We start from the raw sequence: 18871 nt of genomic DNA, 5'->3' as shown, positions 1-18871 counted from the left end.
GTTTCACATACACAGCTGCTGATATCTGAGATGTTGCAGAAAATTAACTGGTATATTCTCTCCTCAATGCATATAATTCTTAGTAACTTCGATAACAGAAACATGTACACACTGATAGGACACTAGGGCTCTAGAAAATAGAATTCAAGGTGCAATCTGACATTTGAATACCCCTTTTCTCAGTGGGCTTGTTAAAAACATTGTTAAAACCTGCATCTTCAACTCTCAACTAGGCATAAATCTCCAGCTGTACCTTCCTTTTCAGGAACAGGAAAGAGACTCAGCACAATATAAACAGGAGCAGTTTGTTATTAACAACATCATTATAAGACCAACTTTGGGTTTTACACGGGTCTTACCAGAAGCTACGAAGAATGGGACTCATTTTATAACTGGAATTACATGTGTTACAGAAAGTGTTGGTGTTTGGATGGCACAACAGACGAAATGTTATGTTAAGAACACTTCTTCAGCAATAGTTTGTTCTGGAACTGCAGCTATATTCTGCCACTGAGTATTTACATCTTTCTTGTCTTAATAGGAAGCAAGCCAAGCACTTGGACTGAGTGGACCATATTCTGCTCTCAGTTACACAAGTATGCTGCACATACCTATACAGGAGACCTTCATTGAGTCATCCAGGATTTCTATCAGTATAACTGAGCAGAATTTGTCCTCCTATACCTGTATCATAAAATCTGGTCCAAATTCTGTAGAGGAAGCAGCTTCTTGGTAGAAATGTATCTGTTCTAAGCAACTTTAAGTAACTCTTAGCAAGTGATGCTGAAGAAAACTTCAATGCAGTGCTGCTGCTGTGCTTCACTTGGCCATTTGTTTTTCAGCATTGCAGGATTCTCAGGAGACTGCACTGCAATGTATTACCCAGCATGTGCCGCAGTGACTCAGGCAGCAGCAGGAGTTTGGGATGGAGTGCCAGCTCTCACTGGAACTTTCAGGATGCCTGTGCAAAACTCTTCAGCAAAGCCAACAATCTATAAAAGGAGATGAGTTCAAGGAGAAAGTTCAGCTTCCCTTCTATTATGCCACGCTATTTTCTACTGCAATAACATTCGGACTTATATATATAAATATTTTATGTGTAAAATATAAATAACCTCCTTCCATCTCTGCTAGATTCCCAATTTACTGAATTACGATCCCTCTCTCATAAGCTTTGAGAGCTGTGTTGTTAAAGGCTGCAGAGCACATGACCACCATCTTCTGCTAATTTGTACCTGTGCTGACTGAAGCACTCACGGGTTCTTTTTGCTGCAGTTATGCCCTGCTGGCAGGCTACCTTAGCAAGGGACAAATATAGCTGTAGATGTGACTGTAAACGTAAAACTTGAGAGCTAGTTTTCCCCTCCTCCCAACTCCATCAGATATTTTTTTTTACTATTGAAGATCAGCTTTATGCCACCAGGAACTGCCTTCCTATTTCCCACCTCTTAGCCCAGCACTGGTCTCCTGAAACAAGCTGCAGTGTAAGAAGGGTGGGCTGCACAACCACAAGTCAGCCCACTGATTCAAAAGTGAGTCAGTGCTACTAATGCCAAAGGAAGAGGGGTTGAATTGCAAATGACTGTGCCATTACTGCACACCCTCCCCACCAAATCCATGCTGATCTCTGCCACAGGGCCACATTTCCCTTACACCAATAATTTTACACAAACCCTCAGCTTCTCCTCGTGTCATTTTAGGAATTTAAGATGAACAGTGTATAATCTACATTATAATTTTATAAGTACTGGACTGAGTAACAACAGTCTCCAGCCATGACACAGATAAAGACAAACAATGCTGTCTCATTAGGTATCTACATATACATAGAGGGATGTTATCTTTTGTCCTTGCCAGTGGCTGAGGATTTACTCTCGAAACACATAGGGGAAATATTCATTTCAAAACATATCAGACAAGAAACTAAATTCTAATGTCCTTTTGACCACTGTCCTACCTCCACAATTCTGTAAGATTTGCAGACGAGTAAATTCAATTATCTAATAAAAACTAGGAACAGGATAGAAGCTCTCTCTCGCTCTACTAATGTCATGGATTCATCATGCCCAATTCAGACTGGATGTGAAAGCACAGTATCTCTAACAGACTGTAAAATAACAGCTTATAGTCCGAGGAAATAAATATATCTGCATGTAGTCAATAAAAGTTTCTTTTCACATCTTACTGTCAAATTCAGGTTCTCTTTGTATACAGTTTACCATAGTACTTCCTTTGCTAGCAAGCACTTGAGTAATTAAAGTTTTTGTGTATTAACTTCATGTCAACATGGACTTTAAAAAAGGCTTAAATATTATGTCTAGGCTGGTTTCTACTACATAAGAGAAAAGAAAAATAGTCAAGAGAACAAAAAAAGCCCCAAACAACCCAACAACAAAATCCAATCACATGACTTCTGTCTGGGAACAAGGTGGTCTTGAATCTGATGTGGTCTTCATTCCAACACACTGGACCAAAATGCCACATAAATCAATGGAGCAAAAGCAGAAATCTGGAAGATAAGAAGCAGTACCCCTGCAACTGTTGGTGACAGCCAAAAGTTTAAAAAGCATTAAAAAATAGAAAAAAGGCTTTTAAAAAATTGCTAAAAAAATGCAGTGCCTGAGAAGACAAATGTTATCCAGGATATGTAAGAAATGAAAGCACAGAGCACATATTTTACTACACTAGGTTAAATCACTTTCAGAAAGCAAAAAAGTAGTAACAGATTTTGGTTGTTTGGTTAGAAAATCTGCTCCCCCTTGGGCTCTATGTATAGACAATAGAGCCAGCTCCTGATTCACACTGTCTTGGAGCCTCTCTTTCTTCCCTTACAATAGGAGAAGGTTTAAGAAACCAGCCTGCATAGGCTACAGTAGCTGTTGATGACCACATCACAAATAAGATATTCACAATAATTGGCAGTCATGTGTTTCCTCAGAAAAGCATTACTTTCCACTGTCTCTGAGAATTTAAGCCTATGAAACACAATATGAATAAGCTGTTGAGAATGAGGCTGCTGCTATACATAGCCTTTAGTTACAATTAATTAAAAAATACATAAAAAGCATGTGAATTCAAAGTCAACAGCAGATTTTCTATGCCAGTATCATGGCTGAGCTTTCAAAACACCCTAAGGCAGAAAGGTTCTGAGCTCACCAGCCTCCAAATACTTTGAAAAATCACACATCTTTACACAGAGATCCTAACCTGGCTGCAGTTTCAGAGCACAGCAGAAATTACAAAAGCATCTGACACATATTAAGGCTTTCTTCTTCACTCTTTAGGCTTCCTGCTTTTCTAAACAGAAACACCACTCTAAAAATACTCCCAGTACACACCAGAAGATGCAGTCCTCCCACCATCTGGGTTATCCCACATGCACAACCACCATGAGAACAAGGCCTACAAAAACAGTAGGCAGAGATAACACACACCTACATCAAAAGGTTTCAAACTGAAAACAGGAAAAGAGATCAGATGTGCCAGAGGCTGACAGTGACAGGACACAAATTCATGAACAGAACTTCCTGAAGGTTAATTAAAAATAATTATATTTGAAACTATATTTAAAAAAAAAAAACTGAGAAAAGAAAAGCTGAACTCCAGCAGACTTGCACACGATTTAATCAGCCCTGATGAACAGTCTGCCCTCGCTTATCAGCCAGTGAGATGTGGTCAGACACCACACGAGTTCTGCTGGGTATTTTATCAACCAAATGTATTATACTCAAGGGATCATTGCTGATATTAAATGGACAGAATGGAAGTGATCCTCATTCCAGTCCACTTTCAATTTAAAGAACTTCAATTTAAAACTTCAAGCCTAAATAAAAAGCATTGCAAAGAAAACGCTAATGGACCTGAAGGGTATTATCACTACGTAACAGATACATAAACTTTAAGTTACATATGAGCTTTGTGTCAATCAGTTCTGTGACACCAGAGGAAGCAATCATTAGGGTACAGATAATGCACAGCACTGCAGTTTTATATACTGGAATGTATAGAAAAATAGCTAAAACATGACTCACTGTGGGGTGCAGACCTGACTGCAGTAATTCCAGCAAATGATCATAACACAAGAGTTGTCTTCTAGATCTCACTACCAGACACAGAGGTGAAAACCAATACACACATGCTATTTTCAGTGAAAAAAAACCCACAGTTGGGTAAAAAATTCTAGGGGGAAACCAACAAGAACACATCTTGTGAATTACTAGATTACAAACAGAGCCATGGTGACTTTTTACTACACCAACCAAGTTTGCAATAGTGTGTCATGCCTGACTTTGGCAAGGTCTTTAGCGACCATAAAAAGTTAGCTGCTGACCTTTTATAAAGCAAACACTTATTTACTTAACTGTAACTTCAGAGAAACCAAGCTGACAGGCACCATACAAACATCCCAGAAACCTCCAATGCATGTATAAAATCCTAAGTATTCCTTGCTTTTCTCCTGGATTCTCGCAACTTGGAATTTAAGCCTACACACAAAGGTGATCACTGCTAGTCAATACTAAAGCTGTACATAAAGACACACAGAAGAGGCAGGCTATTTACAGAAACAAAACTGAAATGCATTTCTGGTGCAAAAAAGTTCTGCAACAGTTCAGTGGCTTACTAAGAGTAAATAGAGTTATTCTATAACTCCATTTATTTTACTTTAATTTACCTTTTTATAACTATACATCCATACTACTCTATATCTCACTTAGAACTGTGGTTTATTTCAGCTGACCAGAAGTCCATGTTTTAGCATGGAAATACTATCTTTTGAAAACATATGGATCTTGTCACTTTTTTGCTATTTATTCACATTTCTGAATAAACTATTTAACACAGACTGTTTTAATCCACCTTCTTCACCCTTCAGATTTTTTGTCATTAGGTTCTGTCAGCATTCAAATATTACTCTTATTCCTTAATCACATGTCCTGGCACAAGTCTCATTCCCTCCAGTATTCCTCAGTGTCCTCTGGGACATTAGCCAGTTTTTGTCATCTGCCCCCATTCTCCTTTGGGAACACTAAAGGAATTAATTTCATTCTTTCCCCAAGCAATGCCTGTCTCTGCTGTTAACAGTTTTTCCTTGGCATCTCCCATCCATTCAATACACAAAGGTCTATGTCTCCTTAAGTGATCCACTTGGAGATTTAACAAACCATCTTTGAGAAATACTTTTTCACGCTCTGCATTTGCTTGGATTAGCAGTTTCTAAAAGAATTCCACTAAAAGATGGAGTCCCAATATTTCCATTTTGCAAGTTCCACCTTATTTTTATTAGTTCGACGACTTTACATGTCTGCACATGACTGTGTCTCTGTGTGTCAGAGATAAATATTTCCGTTATTTAGACCTGGATATTTTCACCTAATACATATATATATGCTATTTCTTCTGTTATTTTCCCACTACTGTTTTTGCCCAACATCTTATCTTAATTCTTCCAGAATGAGCTCTCAAGAAGTGTCTTATTTTACCACAGGTACCAAAAAAAAAAAAAAAATTAAAAAAATTAAATTCCAGTATCTTATTCCTGCATGTTAATTTCCTAAAAAGTATTTCTTTCTCTAAAGAAAGGCTTTTTAAATCAACTGATTTTAATTCCTTGCTCAGTCCTGCCATCGAAAATAAGTGGAAACTTTACCTTTGACCCATCCAGAGAATATTCCATGACTGTGCATCACAATTCCTTACTGTAATGAACACTGAAAATCATACCACAACTTTTCAATAAATGCACAGTTCCAATCCAATCTATTCTACTGTTCCTTTTTGCCTGTACTACTAACTTTATCAGATTCCAACCCTCCTTTGTTTTGTTAGTGTTTACCTGACATCTAGGCAGGATTAAGTAACTTGCACGTTACCAGCTGCTAGACAAGATGGCACTTGTTGTGGTTACCTCTCTAACTCCCTGAGTTAAATACCTTCTGATTCTTGAGTTACACACTCACCATAGCAAAAGCTCCATCACTTACCCACGTAAGTCAGATGCAAAACAAGCCAAAACTTTGAATAAATTGTCCTTGGATTTGTTTACCCTGCAAGTCCAGAATTTTCTCAAAGGAACAGTGAAAGTTAACGAAAAGATACAGTTGCATGACATTTTTCAGGATCAGTACATTCCATGAAGCCAGCACACTACTGAAACATTAGATACAAATATTTAGCATCTCTATATCCAAACAAAGTGAACATTCTGCACTTGGGCTGCTGACAAGCTGCATATCTGAAGGAAGACCTAGAAAGATGACAGCTAAGCACTCAATGAATCTTTATTTTTGCCACTCTCACCAAGACAAGAGCAGTTACTGGATTTGCCTGAATACGTTATGTACACTAATTTCAATATTACCATTATCGTTAATGACAGACAGCAGAAACACAGATCTCTTTGGCTTGGTGCAAGCTGGCAAAGCAGCTGAGGCTTCTAAACACCTTCAGTGGAAGAATCCTACTGTGGCCACTTCCTGAGCCCTGTGGAGCACTCTGGTGCCATGGAGTTCAGCCAGTTCACCTGCTTGACAGAAAGGAGCTTCTCTCTTAAAAGAAATCAGCTATACTATTAGAGCGAAGCACATTACAAAAGAGCTAATGGGGTCAGGAGAAGATGAAGGGTCATCCTGGAAAAGCATCTAGAAAAAGAGGGAAAACTCTAGAAACATCTGATACCCTCTGCAGGACAAATACGTGGCATTCCAGGTAGGATAATAAAAGAGCGATTTGTGGAAGATCAACACAATGAACTATTTAGGGGAAAGCTGCTATCCTACAGGCTGCAGCTTTAACTGAGGCCTCAAAGCATGATCACGAATGCAGCATTAAACAACAAACACTAATAACTAGAAGACCCCAAGCAAGAGAAGGGAACGGGCAACCCTCTCCTGTGAGGATCAACACAAGAGGCTCAGAGGCAACACCACCAGCCAAGGACCCGGCGGTAACGCCGAAGGAGACCCTCCCCGAGGTGATGCCGCCGCAGGTCCAGGAACGCGCCGCGCGGGAGCGGGCGCCGGGCGAGACACCCACCAACAGCAGAGCCCGCTGGGGGCTCTGCCCGCGCTCGGGGCTCTGCCGCCCGCCCGGGAGAGCTCTGCCACCGCCGCCCTTACCTGGCTGGCTTTGTGAAACTGCTTCTTGAGCCCCGCCACCGACATGTTCCCCCGCGGCCCCCGGGCCGAGGGCCGGCAGGTCGCGGCAGGTCCCCGCGGCCGGCCCGGCCTCTCGCTGCGCCGCCCGCGCCGCGCCGAGCATCGCCCTCCCGGGCCCGGCCGGCGCCGCCCCATTGGCCGGCGCCGCGGTACATGCAAATGAGAGCGCCGGAGCCGCCCGCCCATTGGACACTTTGCGGCGCTATGCAAATGAGGCGCTGGCAAACGCCCACGCTGCGCTGTCGCTTGGAGACGGCGGGGGGGGGCTCGGCCAGGGCATCCCTGCCTGGGAGGGCATCCCTGCCTGCGAGGGCACCGGCACCGGCACCCACAGGCTGCCAGCGCCTGCCTCCATCTGGCTTACTTCTAACGAGGCTCAACATTTCTCTTTATTGGTCTCACTTCTTGTAGTTCAGTGTAGCATCTCTAGCTGAGCTCGTTAACCTCAGGTCTGTTATTGTAGGTGGTAATTTAATTGCAGCTTTTAAAATACAAAAGCTCTTATAGTGGTCCAGAACGTGACTGGCTAGTGCTGTGCATCGGAAAAAATTACACTCGGTAGTGTGATTCCATTGCTGCATTGGTCCTGCTCGAGGTTCCAAAACGCAGTCTCCCACTTGGAGGAGCAGATGGACTAGAAATAGCTCTGCTGAAAGGACGGGTTAGTTGTTTGTCTGGTCGTTATGAGATGGATAGATTGACTGTATACTGAAACATGACTGCGTATCAGGAATGTGCCGATAGAAATAAGAGATGTGATTCTACCTGCATGATGAAGCACTTCCAGGCGACGCTTAGATTGTGGGGAAGATAAGCTCTGTGATATGCTGCTCCATCCTGGCTCTAAGGACACTCTGGAGTTATGATTCAGCTGAAACTTGTGCAGGGACCCGGGAAGCAGTTTAGAGATAAGCCTGGCTGGCTGCAGCAGGGCTCTGTTACTCACTGTCACGCTTACTGCATTTTTATTGGGTTGGGAGAGAAAGGCATTTCCAGGGTGTGTTACTGTTACTGCTTTACAATAGCAAAGAGGCAAAAAATACAAGAACTTTCAGAGTGACTGTCATACTGTAATTTGGGAGAAAGGAATCACTGTCCGCACCTGTGAGAAACAATTATTATACCACTGTGAAACAAAGTGCAAAGGCAAACACATTATTGAGTTAAGGAACTGGCTGTTACTTGACAAAGGACTCTCTGTGCAGGAGAGGAAGAAGAGAAAGCAAAGAGGACAGTACCAGTCAGCGTTCCCTCTGGAAAACAAACTGCAAGGTGAAGCCCTTCCAGGTTTTCGGAAATGTTTGAAAAGAATCCTGCTGCCACCATGCTATCTGATACCACCTGTGTGTAGGGAAAGAGCATTTTCAGCCTCCTTACAAGTAAACACAATCACATCACAGCCAAAATCACCTGATTTCAGCACCAGTTTCTCCTATGATTTGAAACTGGCAGCACGATGTTAACTGTGCAGACCAAACTGGATATGGCTTCCAACAGTGACACATTTGTAGAGATCTCAGGTGAGCAAACAAGGCCCTAAACAAAGATATTGGAGATCTGTAAGAGGTATTAAAGTAAGCTCTTACTGTTCCAGAGAATTAGGGAGAGAAGGCAGCTTTGGCTAATCTTTGGCCTTAAGAATGGGTGGACCAGAAGCAAAGAAGGAAGGAGTTCAAAATAAATCCCTGTGGAGAGGAATGAATGGATTATGGAGCTGCCGTGGCTGTTAGCTGTAAAATTGGATTAGATAAAGAACTTGAGTAAAGCTGTATGTCTACAACTTCCTTTTTTTTTTTTTTTTTTTTTTAAATCCTGCTTGTAACCCAAGGATAGCAGCCATGTTGTCTCTGCTGAAGTGATACAAGAATTTGCAAGTGGGAAATACCCTGTGGAAATTTCACTTCATAGCCTAATTGCTCAATGATACAGACAAGGAGAAAACCTAATTAGTGATCCAACCTGAATAGTCCAGGTTGTTAATGATTTGGTGGAGGCACTCTGAAAAAGACACTAGTATTCAGTTCAGATATAAACAAAAGTTATAGCTTGTATCCAGTAATACACAGTGGCTAAGGGATTTCTAAAGGATTTATAATCAAATAGTTAGATTTTATGGAAAAAAGGATTGTAATTTGCTGGATGATAATCCTTAAGTTTTATGAGAAGTTACTGATTCAGTCTGTAAAATGAGAGAAATGAAAAACAGTACAAAAAGTATGGGAAGTGGTTCAGACAAAAGCTGACATGATGGGAAAAAAACTAAATCTTCTATTAAAAATAAATGTTACAAGCAGAAGACAGGTCAGGAGATAATATTACAAGGGCAGAATGAAAAATGTTTCATAGAGCCTGGGAAAAAGGGGACCTTCACAGCAAAAGTTCTAAATGTCTGGATATTTAAACAATAACTACAGTCCCACTCCTTAGAAAATCTCAAAGTGCATGAGAGCAACAGATCATGGCTCCCAACATGTTACTGAATCAGGTGTGCTAAAATGGACAGTGAAGTTTGTACAAACTGAGAGCTCCTAACTGGGCTCAGATCAAGGCAGTGACTAAAAAATATGCATTTCCTACTTATATGGGAGAACTGGGCTTGAAAATTGCTTCTGTGAAATTCAAACAACACAAACTCCTGGATAAATGGTTAAATTTATAATTCACTTGCATTCCAGTGTGGATAATACTATGTAAAAACCACTATCAGCAGAAACTCAATATGAAGATGTGGCAAACAACCTTGTAGGTGTTTGGTTTTCAATCAACAAATCATCTTAAGTTTAACAGCTGAAATTGCAATAACAGCCATATGAAGTATTAGGTTTTCAGCAGAATGAAAACTAGAAATATTTTAAAAATTATCCAGATGCATCTTAGCAGTTGAAATTACTTGGAATTCGAAGCCAACTACGTTGCCTACATGGCAATTGTAGGAATTTGTAGGCAACTACATGTGGGTGAAACGCAATCTGGATATTTTGTGGTTACTGCCATAAAAGTAAATGTCAAAAAAGGGGAGGAAAGATGACTTTGTGATGAAATTGTATTGTATTTGATTCTGGGCCATGCTGACTACCTCAGTAAAGCACTTATCTTGAATATTTAAGCCTTATGGAATAAATAAGTTACTGTACATCAGTTTATGATGAAATAAATTTCTACACATGGCATTAGGAGACCTTGGATGTACTCAGCTGATCCAGGACAAGAGTAACTACAAACAACAGAGAACAAGACTCTCAGACACAGATGTGACACCCACTAATGGTCTGTAAGGACTATACATATCTAATGACAGTGCAGATTACCTGGTTAGTTTTCATGTTAGTTGCCAAAATTGTAATCATAGGCTGTGGTTTTTTGATCACTGGAAAAGAACATATCGGAAAACTAGTGTTTAGAAAACAAGCATTCTGAAACTATACCATTTGAAAGAACAGTTGGCCAATACCCCACTCTACAAGAGCAAACTTGTAGAAAGTTTTAAAAATAAAGCAGGCTCAGATATAAGATTATGGGGGTTCATCTGGTTTGACAATTCGAAAAAAAAAGAGGAGATTATAAACTAAATTGACACTGGAACTTGAGTACTGACACAAGTAAATGAACTAATGTATAACATAGTGTTCCAGAGTGAAATCCAAAGGACTACAACACTGGATTTGGGACTGATTTAGCTAATTTCCTGGTGTCAGCTCCTGGGTTTGATGTTACAGGACACACCTGGAAGCTGACACTGTGAAAACAATGCCAACAGCAAACTACCACAATAACAAAGTCAGAAGAAAATCCTTCTACAAAAAAATGCCCGAGACAGTAAGTACATCTCATGAGGCTGTTTCAGCACCCTTTCTATGAACTTAAATGAATTATTTAAAATCAAACAAAAAAAAGTTGGTGATATGAAAATATGATCGTGTACAGGAGTAGGTTAACACTATGTTTTTGTTTCTAGAACATAACCAAGCAATTCTGCGTATCAGCACATTCTGTGTAGATAAACTGGCTCAGGTATTTCTGACAGGGCTTTGCATTGCAGTATAGATTACATAAGAAATCATCAGAAACGGAAAGGAACAGACAACCTTCTCTAAACAGCCAGCCCTGGCCAAAACTTGGAAAGCTCTCTGTTCCAAACGGCCGCTGCTGGCAGGCAGAGCAGGAATATGTGGCCCTGGGGCCAGCAGACACTCTGGCTAACCTACTGCAGTTGTTTAGGATGCTTATGTTTGCTCCCCAGACCTTCTAACTACATGTAGCCAGTGAATTATTTCTGGCATATGTGATTGTTCTTCTCAAGCTGACTTTCCATATGTGTTGCTTTACCGTCCTCCAGATCTTTGCTTCTCTTCTTGTCTCCTTGTATTTGTATTCCACATGCTTCCCTGTCATCCTGCACATACCTTCTGTCCTCACTTTCCTAAATCTCTGGCTGTTGTTCTGCAAGTGTCAATAACAAAAGTTTGTTAGGTCTTATGCCATTAAATAATAAAGATTGTTCTAATTACATATTTCTTTTAAAAAGACATATAAACAATTTAGGTGAACTTAAAATCTAGATATAGATATTTTTAAAAGTGAGATATGTGTATAAGATATTCTGGTTTTGAAAACTCAATAACCTACTTTTTTGTGTATGCAGCACATAAAAAATTTCAATCCTAATCTTGCAAAATATACCATGTGGATGGACTCCTGAACAGCTCCAGCTTGGAGATCTTGTAACTTTTAGGTGCCTATGTTGGTTTTGGTAGCAGTTTTTACTGTTAGCATATACATAGGTTCCGAGTGGAGCTGGTTCATGGAGGTACAGCAAGGTAACAAATCCACGAGAAAAGGCAGGGTTGTTAAATGGACCCACAAATGGTTTCACTAAGGATAAGGAAAAAAACCCTTTTTCTATTGGAAAATAACAAAAAGAAATATGTGTCTGTTTCTAAACAGAAAATTCTTAACCTCTTTACTGGGAAAGAAAAATCAACCTATTTTAAAAATTTATTTAAGAGAAAACCAAATGTATCAGCAATAACCACATAAGGAACATTCCTCTTTTTGCTGGCCTTTCTAAAGTAGCTATGTTCCTTCTTATTAAAGATAAGGCAAAAGCAACTCTAAATGAGCCAATGTAGTAATGTGCAGAAACATTTCTCTGAAATGTTTCTCTCTCTGATTTAAACAAACTGCACCTGAGTTCTGTGCTGCTATTTCACAGGTAACAAAATCAAGGTACTGATTTTCTGCACACAGCTGTTCATCAGAAAATGCTGACATTCTCATTGCTGACAATGCCAGCACAAAATCTGAAGTTGCAAAGTTGTTAGAATAGTAAACACTAGCTTCAGAAAGGTGTAAAGGATATTCATGTTCATGGTAAAACTACTGTATCACTCTGTTTCAAAGCAGAATGTTGTACCATGATGCTGTAAACTGGATCGCTTTGAAATCCAATCTAGAATTTAATTTAACTGTTACTCAGGTATAAAACAAAGGTTTAAGTAACATCTTAGTAAGTCTTGGTCTTTATAATGATCCTTTTCAGTGGAAAAAGGCCACACCAAAGAACAGCACATACTGCCTTGCCTTGCTGAGAGAATGCAATGCAGAAGCTCTTGAGAATAATGATTTATTCAGCTTTATCAGAGAATAAAAATATAATCAGCAAGAAATCTGAGTAAAAATCTGCAAGAACACAGACTGCATGTAATAAGAGGAGACAAATAGTAAAATAAAGTAAAAAATCTAGTGGTTTATCTTTTCCATGTATAAATATGCTTAATTATATGTTAACTTGTGTTATATTGCAGAGTAGAAACTTGTATCAACTCTGAGACACCAAGTCCTTACATAATGCACAATGTGAACATTTCAAAGAGTCTGACTGATGTTTAAAAGCAATTTGAATATCAGTAAGTATCTTGTAGCAAGTTTGTGAATATTCAGGCATACCTGATTTTAACAAAACTTTTACAACATAGATGTTGTTTTGCTTTTAGTGTAATTTAATAGGTCTTTCGGGATCTGCCATGTTTGAACATCTGGGAAACATCATATGTTGTCTGTTGATCAATGAGGCAACAGGAAAGGCATGATGTGACACAGATGTTAAATATGGCAATACTCCATAGACCAACTGGATCACAAATGGGAATGATCAGACTTTGAAAAATCTGATTAAGATTCATTGACTGGATAAGATTCAGTTGGTCTTTTTCCTTAAATTTCTTAACTGTTCTTGTATCAGTATTAAAGTGGGTATTATTGTGGTCAGTGAATTACTGGAAACTGGCTTATTTGGGGCAACAAAATGACGTAACTGAAGACAAGGACTTTTACTATCAAATACTTTACAGGAAGATGAATACAACTTGCCAGATCCCTGCTGTCTTGTCATGAAGATTAATGTGTACTACTGGATAACTCTGCCACTCCTTGTAAAACACAGAATACATAAATCAAATTTATTGTATTAGTTTAAGCCTCAGTTAATTGAGTAACTGCCACTATAGTAAGAAACCTTTTTCTCCCTCATATGCAAAGAAGAAATAGTGTATATGAAATCCTTTAACTGTTACCCAGGAATGCCACCTCCTGGTTACGTACAGAAACGCCCTTTGAGAGAGAGGGGAAAAGCAGCTTTGATTCCAGCAGCTTTTTTGTCCAGTTACCAGAAAACCATTTCAATTAATTATATGTTAAAAATGCGTGAAACAGAGACGTGCCTCCTGTCAGTCTTCCCATCTTGCTCGTTGAAATGTAAAGGTACTCAGATGTTTACTTTTCTAAAGAAATTGTGTAGTTTAAAACAATAAACACACCTGACATTGACAGAAACAACCTTAAAACTCTTGTATTTAAAGGTAGCAGCTGAATCAATATCATGAATGAAATTCTGACCTGACTGAAGCTGACAGGGCTTTTGCCACTGACTTCAGTGGGGCCCAAACTTTCAGCCTGTATTTTTTGAAAGCTGTTCTTATAAACTGGGTCTGAATTGTCAGAAGTTTGAAAGAAAACCAGACATATTCTTCTGCAATTTAGTGGGCACAGGATTGTAAAGACTAAACTGGTCATGCAAAAAATGATGGTAAAGGTTTTCAGAGTCAGAGACCTCTCTTTCCCTATGATCAGACCAGATTAGCTGTTGCTTTTATTGCCTGGACTTCTCCACCAGTAGACTTACAGTTCTTTGGTGTTGCTAGTACAGGTAAAAGCATGTTGTACCAGAATATGCTCCTTGAAGCAATCATATTATAATGGTGTATTGGACTCCCAAATCAAAGCAAAATTCTACTCTGGCTGCTAGGATGATATACAGACAGCAGGGGAAACAAGCCAGGGAATTTCTTTCACCTGGGAAAGCAAATAAGAAGCATTTCTCCAGTGCATGAAGAAGACTATTTGGGCAGACAGCAGCTGAAAGCCCCTGCAGCCACACATTACTTTAACTCTACTGCATTTAACTTATCCCTTATTTTTTTTTCCTAACTATTCCAGCTACACGATCTCTGCAGATGTAAATTCTCAAGTCAGAGCTAAAAATAATTTCAGTGAGCCCAATCCTAACTTAGATATTTCAGCAGTAAATACTTAGGTTCTTTTTGGGTCCACCTGTCATTTTCTTTCCTATGTCAAGTTAAACACAGGAGAAATGGTATGCAAGCTGACAAATCACTTAATGGAGACACTAGACTGCTTTTAATTTGCCTAATCTGCCTAATATTTTTTAATATTGTCAGAAAGGATTCAGTGGAACAGCCTGTATTGGAAGAGATTAAAAAATAGTGAATGCTATTGTATATTAATAATGGATGTTATCTGACTTGTTTGATAAAAGTTTTCCTTACAATTAAAAACTTTCTATCTGAATACAGAAGATAAAGGAGAGAAATGATGAATTTTTTATTTTTCCTTTTTAAAGTTATGTTAATTGTAATCGGTTTTGATAGATTGCAGATATGTGGTTCTTCTGCAATAAATAAAAATAGCATGAAGTTTTATCACTCTTCTTTTCTTACTCCCTTCTTTGGAGGAAGAAAATAAAAAACAGGGATTAAATTGAGATTAATCTATAGCTCTGCTCTTCCTACAGTGCCATACTTGCTTGTTTTTCTGATGGGTCATCTTGAAACTATGACCCAGGCACTGATACATGGAAAGCAAGTACCCACTTACTCAATCCATCTGAACAACTGTCCACAGAGTTTGTTATTTCTCTCAGCTGCTATCTGAGAAATCTGTAAGAAGCCATTTATAATTTTGACATGTATACTAAATTTTGACATATATACTAGGTAATGGAAAGCACATTTGTGAGTCCTGCTTTTTTTTTCCCCCTCCAACTTTGAGTTATAACATTACAGGGCTTCTAAGATTCTGAAAGTATTATGCTTTTCCTTTAATGAAGGTGATTATGATCAAGGTGCCACAGAGACAAGTGTGTGTTGGGTGACTTTGTGGGGTTTCCTAAGAGGGAGGAGGGGTTGAGCAGACAAGTGCTCAAGGGAAAGAGAGAAGAATGTTCCCATATGAAACGGTTCCAACAATTTAATTTTAGTGATACTATCTTCTATCTGTAGATGGCAGTGATCTTCCACTGCCTGCTTCAGGAAGAAAGGGGGAACAGTGGTGGTGATGAAATCCTAAAATTAAAACCACTGTGCAAAACAGATGTGGGGAAGAGAAGTCATAAGGTATAGGAAGGTATATCCCTTATTGTATTGCCTTCATGTGATGAGAAAATGCATTGTGCCATTTAGAACCCATAAATTTCTGTATCAAAGGATTTTGATGACAAATTCCAGAATATTGTGTTTTGAAATTTATCTATGATTAAAACCCTCCGTTGGCATTCTGGACTTCTCATACACACCTGAGATACATTTCATACAGTTTAAATATGTTTATTCAAATAATATCAAAGCCCCCTGGGTACTTGGCTACCTCCTTCATCAGTTGTTCAGCAGGTCTGTATTACCTGTTTCATTTTTAGCTGTTTTTCTCTTGACACTTGCATTAGTTTTCACTATCATTCAAATAAAATGCAGTAAACAGTGTGTAAGGCCATCCAGGTATATTTCATTAAAGGGTGTGAGGTGAAGCCCACTGAAATCAAAGAGGGTACTTATATCAGTTTCAGCAGGCTTATAATCTTATCTCCCATGACAGAGAATCTTCAAAGTACAACACAAAGTCTAACCTTCCCTTTTTGTCACTATTTTCAGCTGTGGTTTGTTTTCATCATACCGGTTCTGCCTACAGAATTTTAAAATATGATATTTTCATGAAGATCAGACTATAAAAACTACATTTTTGAAGTTCTATTTTAAGCGTCACATAGATCTAGTCTAACATCAGATTTTAAATGGTATCTAGACACACAAATGCAAATGAAGTGCTTAACAGGATTTCAAACAGCATCTAAATTGCATTTTAAAATTTGCTTCTGAAGATTATAAATATCAAGGAGACTTTGAGTATTGTTGGGAGAAAGATGCCTACGATGCATGTATATGCAAAGTGGACACAGAGAAGTACCTAAGCGAGTTATTTCTTCATACCAGTTGTTTTCAGTAGAAAGTGTATCACTGCAAAGAGCACAAAATACAAAACTATTCATCTGCTTCTAAGGCAGCCCAGTTCAGTTTAAACTATATGAGCATTCATTACCTTAGAGTGACTCTGAGTTGAGACATTACTCAGCAAATCATGAGGAACTATTTGTCTCGGGTCCTTCCATTTAACATTAAGCCATTTCATTCCTTGCTGCTGAAAGATGTTTTGCAATATCAGCACACCTAATCTGCAGCCACTGTTGTGTCACTGCACTCGAGCAGAGGCTTGTCACTGGTATGACCAGTGGCAATTTTGACAACCTCTAGTGCAGAAAGCCACTATAAATTACTGTGCATTGCTTAAGTCCTTTTTGGAAAGCTTAACTGGGAGTTTTATCCTTCTGCACAGGAATATATCATAACCAATATGTTCTAAAACAAAAAGGACATACACTTTTTATCCCAACAGTAGGCTTTCCAGTGGGTAAGATAAAACCATCTACCTGGCATCACTGTCTTTAGAGCTTTCTATATATGAATCCTACATTTTCTCCTCTGGATTTTGTCACCTCTTTCTTGCAATGCCAAATAATTTTTTCTCTTCTTTACTGACCATGTTCTCCAGTTCTTTGAAAAGGAACAGCAGTTTCTCTAACTAACCAGTCCACGTTGCTTAATGAGCAGTTCTAAAAATGGATTTGTTTTTTAATGAGTGAATGGTTAATCTTTATATTCCATTGTCAGAAAAATAATCCATTAATCTGTTCCCAGAATGCAGTACAGTTTCATAATATGCACTCTCACCCCAAAAAAAAAAGGATGGGAAAGGGCAGCTAAGGAAGAGTGTATGGCCTTATTGCCTATTTATTTACAGATGTGCATGTGTCTATATCCAGACATGCCTCTTCCCTCAAACCACTGGCAGGGCACAGTACACAAAATTAATTTTTTTAATCTGCTTATATTGCTCTCCCTCCAAAAAAGACTATTGTGAGGTATTAAATAAAACCTAGGTTTAATATGTCCACTCATGCTCTAAATGCAGACAGTAAGATCCCTTCTTTGGGAGTTACTTTTGGCCACTTCACAAAAATGTCAGCATTAAAATTTTGCAAAAAACTCATTTAGTAAGCCCTTGGCTCAGTTTGCTTTAGATACACTTAAAAGATTGTCTGCAGCATGAACTCACAGTGTGCAGGACTCTGCCTAACTCTCCCATAGCTTCCAGTCACACTGCCTGACTTGCACTGTTACTGTCTATCCTTCCTCCCTTCTGCTTCTTCCCATTCTCATTCTTTTGCTCCCTCTCTTCATCTTTCTAATTCATTCCACATGCCCTTGAATATGTACCATGTAAGCTGCTGTTTTGCATTCAACATTTGTTTATCCTGGGACTTATCACAGTATCTGAGAATCTCATAACTTTCACAGATTTTTATCCTCTTGAAGCCTTTGTGAAACAAGGAAGTGTATGTCAATTTACAGGTGGGGAGTGGTCACACTGGAGATTAAGCGAGGTGCTCAGAGCCCTGCTTAGCCGTGGGAGCTGTATTCAAGTATTTCTTGGCTCCTGATCTCCTGTATAGATTGAACATTCCTGTCGAACTACATCTCCTGCAGTGCACCACAGTCTCTTTTCACAGTGAGGACAGGCCATCACTCCAGCATTTCTGTCCTCTGGGAGATATGGATTGGCTGGGGAGACTCTTTTTACATTAAAACAGGGACAAGAGACACAAGTTTAGAAATTTCAGAAAACCCCATTGTGACTTTCCAAAATCAAAATTTATGGATGGGTAGAAGAGGGAATGTGTGTGGGAATGGGTTCAAGTGTCTGACCTACATTTCCATTCCCCCGAAAGAAACCAAAGCATCCTAAGGAGAAAAAAAAAAAAAAAAAGAAAAAAAGAATAAAAATCATGCAAAGCAGATACTTTACTCATAAACAGTTAATGATCTAAACATGTTGGCTTCTGAGGAAAATTCTGTAATGGCCCTAGTTGTATTCATTGGCTGGAAAAAAAAAGCCCATAACTAAGATTTCATTACAATTAATCTTTTTCTTCTCATTTCTGAATATCTGCTGTAGACTTAGCCATCATGAGTTTTTTGCAATAAAATTCACCTACCTGTACGTCAACACAGTCTCTTAAATTTGGTTCCAAA

General features: G+C 39.0%; 2 protein-coding genes and 1 long non-coding RNA gene across 3 annotated transcripts in view; 1 reads left to right on the top strand and 2 right to left on the bottom strand.

Annotated features, from left to right (window-relative positions):
* Nucleotides 1–7248, bottom strand: part of SH3GL3 (SH3 domain containing GRB2 like 3, endophilin A3) — a 46816-nt gene extending 39568 nt beyond the window's left edge. Inside the window, exon 1 of the mRNA XM_064668909.1 lies at nt 7116–7248. Coding sequence (XP_064524979.1) covers nt 7116–7160 — 45 coding nt within the window. The 5' untranslated portion in view covers nt 7161–7248. The remainder of the gene's footprint in view (nt 1–7115) is intronic.
* LOC135420929 (uncharacterized) lies at nt 7217–10758 on the top strand. The gene is made up of 2 exons (XR_010433781.1): nt 7217–7603; nt 8360–10758. It is a non-coding gene; the product is annotated as an uncharacterized LOC135420929 (long non-coding RNA).
* A 7864-nt stretch (nt 10759–18622) lies between these two features.
* Nucleotides 18623–18871, bottom strand: part of LOC135420616 (basic proline-rich protein-like) — a 35306-nt gene continuing 35057 nt past the window's right edge. The window contains exon 12 of the mRNA XM_064668263.1: nt 18623–18718. The gene's annotated coding sequence lies outside the window, so the exon portion shown is untranslated. The remainder of the gene's footprint in view (nt 18719–18871) is intronic.

Source organism: Pseudopipra pipra, chromosome 12 (assembly GCF_036250125.1).
Source record: "Pseudopipra pipra isolate bDixPip1 chromosome 12, bDixPip1.hap1, whole genome shotgun sequence".
Taxonomy (NCBI): domain Eukaryota; kingdom Metazoa; phylum Chordata; class Aves; order Passeriformes; family Pipridae; genus Pseudopipra; species Pseudopipra pipra.
Note: the sequence above shows the minus strand (reverse complement) of the source record. Positions and strands in the feature narration are given on the sequence as shown.